At 43.8% G+C, this 2,748-nt stretch overlaps 1 protein-coding gene across 1 annotated transcript; it reads left to right on the plus strand.

Moving 5' to 3' along the window:
* Window positions 1-409: 409 nt before the first annotated feature.
* Window positions 410-2,319, plus strand: LOC107691792 (frizzled-9). The gene has a single exon (XM_016490602.1). It carries the CDS (start codon window positions 435-437, stop codon window positions 2,178-2,180), a length of 1,746 nt encoding a protein of 581 aa, XP_016346088.1. The 5' UTR covers window positions 410-434; the 3' UTR covers window positions 2,181-2,319.
* The last annotated feature ends 429 nt before the right edge of the window (window positions 2,320-2,748 follow it).

Below are 2,748 nucleotides of genomic sequence, written 5' to 3' on the forward strand. Positions count from 1 at the left end.
TGCTGGTTACTGAAAGTTTATTCTCGTGGATGTGAACGGGAACGGTGAATTGAGCGATACTCTTTTGAAAAGAGCGTGTTGTAAAGGGCTTTAAAGTTTGAAATACTGTGCCGGTGCACCAGATGTTGGTTTTGACATCCATTATTGATTGTTCGGATTAATCGCGCGGACTGACTGTCTTTTTAAAGTACTTCCTTTACATTTAGACGTTTTGGATATATTTAAAACTGAATCACAATGGATTTGTTGACAATGACATGACAATGAAGATTTCCAAAATGAAATCGTTTTTCTTCAAAACAACTGAGCATTCGGTGTCAGTTACTGTATGATGAAGGATGAATTGAATTTCTGTTATAAACAAAACAAGACAAATATCATCTGCATGGCATTGGATGTACTAATCATTTTAAGATTTTCTTGAGGTTATCACAATGGCTCATTACACAAAGATCGTGATTGTACTTTTCCAGTTTATGATTGCTGGATCTACACTGGAGATTGGAGCGTATGATTTGGAGCGCGGCCGTCCATCAAAATGTGAACCCATCACCATTCCCATGTGCCAGGGAATCGGCTACAACATGACACGGATGCCCAACTTCATGAATTATGAAAGCCAAGAGGAAGCTAGCATTAAACTGAACGAATTTGCTCCTCTGGTGGAGTACGGATGTGATGTCCACTTGCGATTTTTCCTGTGCTCTCTGTATGTGCCAATGTGCGCCAATCAAGTGTCCACCACTATCCCAGCATGCCGTCCTATGTGTGAACAGGCAAGACAGAGGTGTTCACCCATAATGGAACAATTCAGTTTTAGATGGCCGGACTCATTGGATTGCTCAAAGCTGCCAACCAACAACGACCCAAACGCATTGTGCATCGAAGCTCCCGAAAATGACACTCAACCTGAGACTAAGAAAGGTGAGGGAATGCTGCCAGTACTTCCGAGGTCCAGGGAACCCACAGCAGGGAGCGGACATACCTCAAGCGGCTTGCGGTCCTGTGATAACCCGGAGAAGTTCCAGTACGTGGACAAGAGCGAGTCATGCGCGCCTCGTTGCACTCCTACGGTGGATGTCTACTGGTCTCGGCAAGATAAGGACTTTGCATTAATTTGGATGGTGGTGTGGTCAACGCTTTGCTTTGTTTCTACAGCATTCACAGTTCTTACCTTCCTCCTCGACCCGCAGCGCTTCCAGTACCCCGAGCGTCCCATCATCTTCCTCTCCATGTGTTACAATGTCTACTCGGTGGCCTTCATCATCCGCTCGGTGGCTGGGGCTGAGAATATTGCTTGCGATCGGGAAAACGGAGAGCTCTACATTATCCGGGAGGGTTTGGAGAGCACAGGGTGCACCATAGTCTTCCTCATCCTCTATTACTTTGGCATGGCCAGCTCCATTTGGTGGGTCATCCTCACCCTCACTTGGTTTCTTGCAGCGGGACGAAAATGGGGCCACGAGGCTATTGAGGCGCATAGTAGCTACTTCCATATGGCCGCCTGGGGTATTCCTGCTGTGAAGACCATAGTCATCCTCACTATGAGGAAGGTGGCTGGGGACGAGTTGACGGGATTGTGTTATGTGGGCAGCATGGACAGTAATGCTCTCACTGGATTTGTCTTGATCCCTCTATCCTGTTATCTCATTGTTGGGACTTCTTTCATCCTTACGGGGTTCGTAGCGCTCTTTCACATCCGCAAAATCATGAAAACCGGTGGCACCAACACAGAAAAACTGGAGAAGCTCATGGTTAAGATTGGAGTCTTTTCCATTCTCTACACGGTGCCTGCTACTATTGTCATCATATGCTATTTCTATGAAAGGCTCAATATGGAATACTGGAAGTTCAAAGCTCTGGAAAACAAGTGCGTGTCCTTTCCTGGTCGCAGGAGCGAGGACTGCACCTTGGACTTGTCGGTTCCCACAGTGGCTGTGTTCATGCTGAAAATTTTCATGTCATTAGTGGTGGGCATCACTAGCGGGGTTTGGGTATGGAGCTCAAAGACACTTCAGACCTGGCAGGGGTTGTGCAACAGGAGATTGGCCATGCAAACGAACCGCAAGCCCTGCTCCAGTGTCAGCTGCAGCAGCTCCCACTGTCATTACAAAGCACCGGCTGTGACACTTCACATGAACAAAACGGACATGTATACAGACAGTCCCACACATGTTTGAGACTAAAGGCCTCTTCTCTGGAGCCATGCACAGACTTTTGTGGCTCATATCATGACGAGATGCTCAGGTTCGACTACAGATCATGGTAAAAGTCACAACATTTGTCAGGGGTGGCTTTTACAAGCCTTTCCTTGACATAGCAGAGGTCACTTCAATAAAAGGGAAGGTTTGTTGTATGGAATGAATGCAGCAAATTACAGAATGCTTTAATTTATTGTGGATATTTAAGTATTGCTGGTTGTATAGTTTTGTACTGTATGTCCTATACTGTATATAAGGAAGAGTTTTAAATAATTTAACAGTATGTTATATTTTTCTCAAAAGAGGAGCAATAAAGCATTTATTATGATGTGTTTTCTCCGTTAAAGTTTTTAAAATATGTTTATTTTGTGATAAAGGTTAGTTTTACTAGTGTTACATGCAAAAGGTTGTACTGTACAGGTAAATCTTTTTCTTATGTTTTTTTAAACATGTTTGAAGTTTATCAAAGTTTAGTACGAATCATTTTCTATACAGTGAAAATTAAACAAGTTTATTAAGGTTATAAGAATAATTTTCTATGCCAAGT

This window comes from Sinocyclocheilus anshuiensis, unplaced genomic scaffold (assembly GCF_001515605.1).
Source record: "Sinocyclocheilus anshuiensis isolate Anshui unplaced genomic scaffold, SAMN03320099.WGS_v1.1 scaffold246, whole genome shotgun sequence".
NCBI lineage: Eukaryota > Metazoa > Chordata > Actinopteri > Cypriniformes > Cyprinidae > Sinocyclocheilus > Sinocyclocheilus anshuiensis.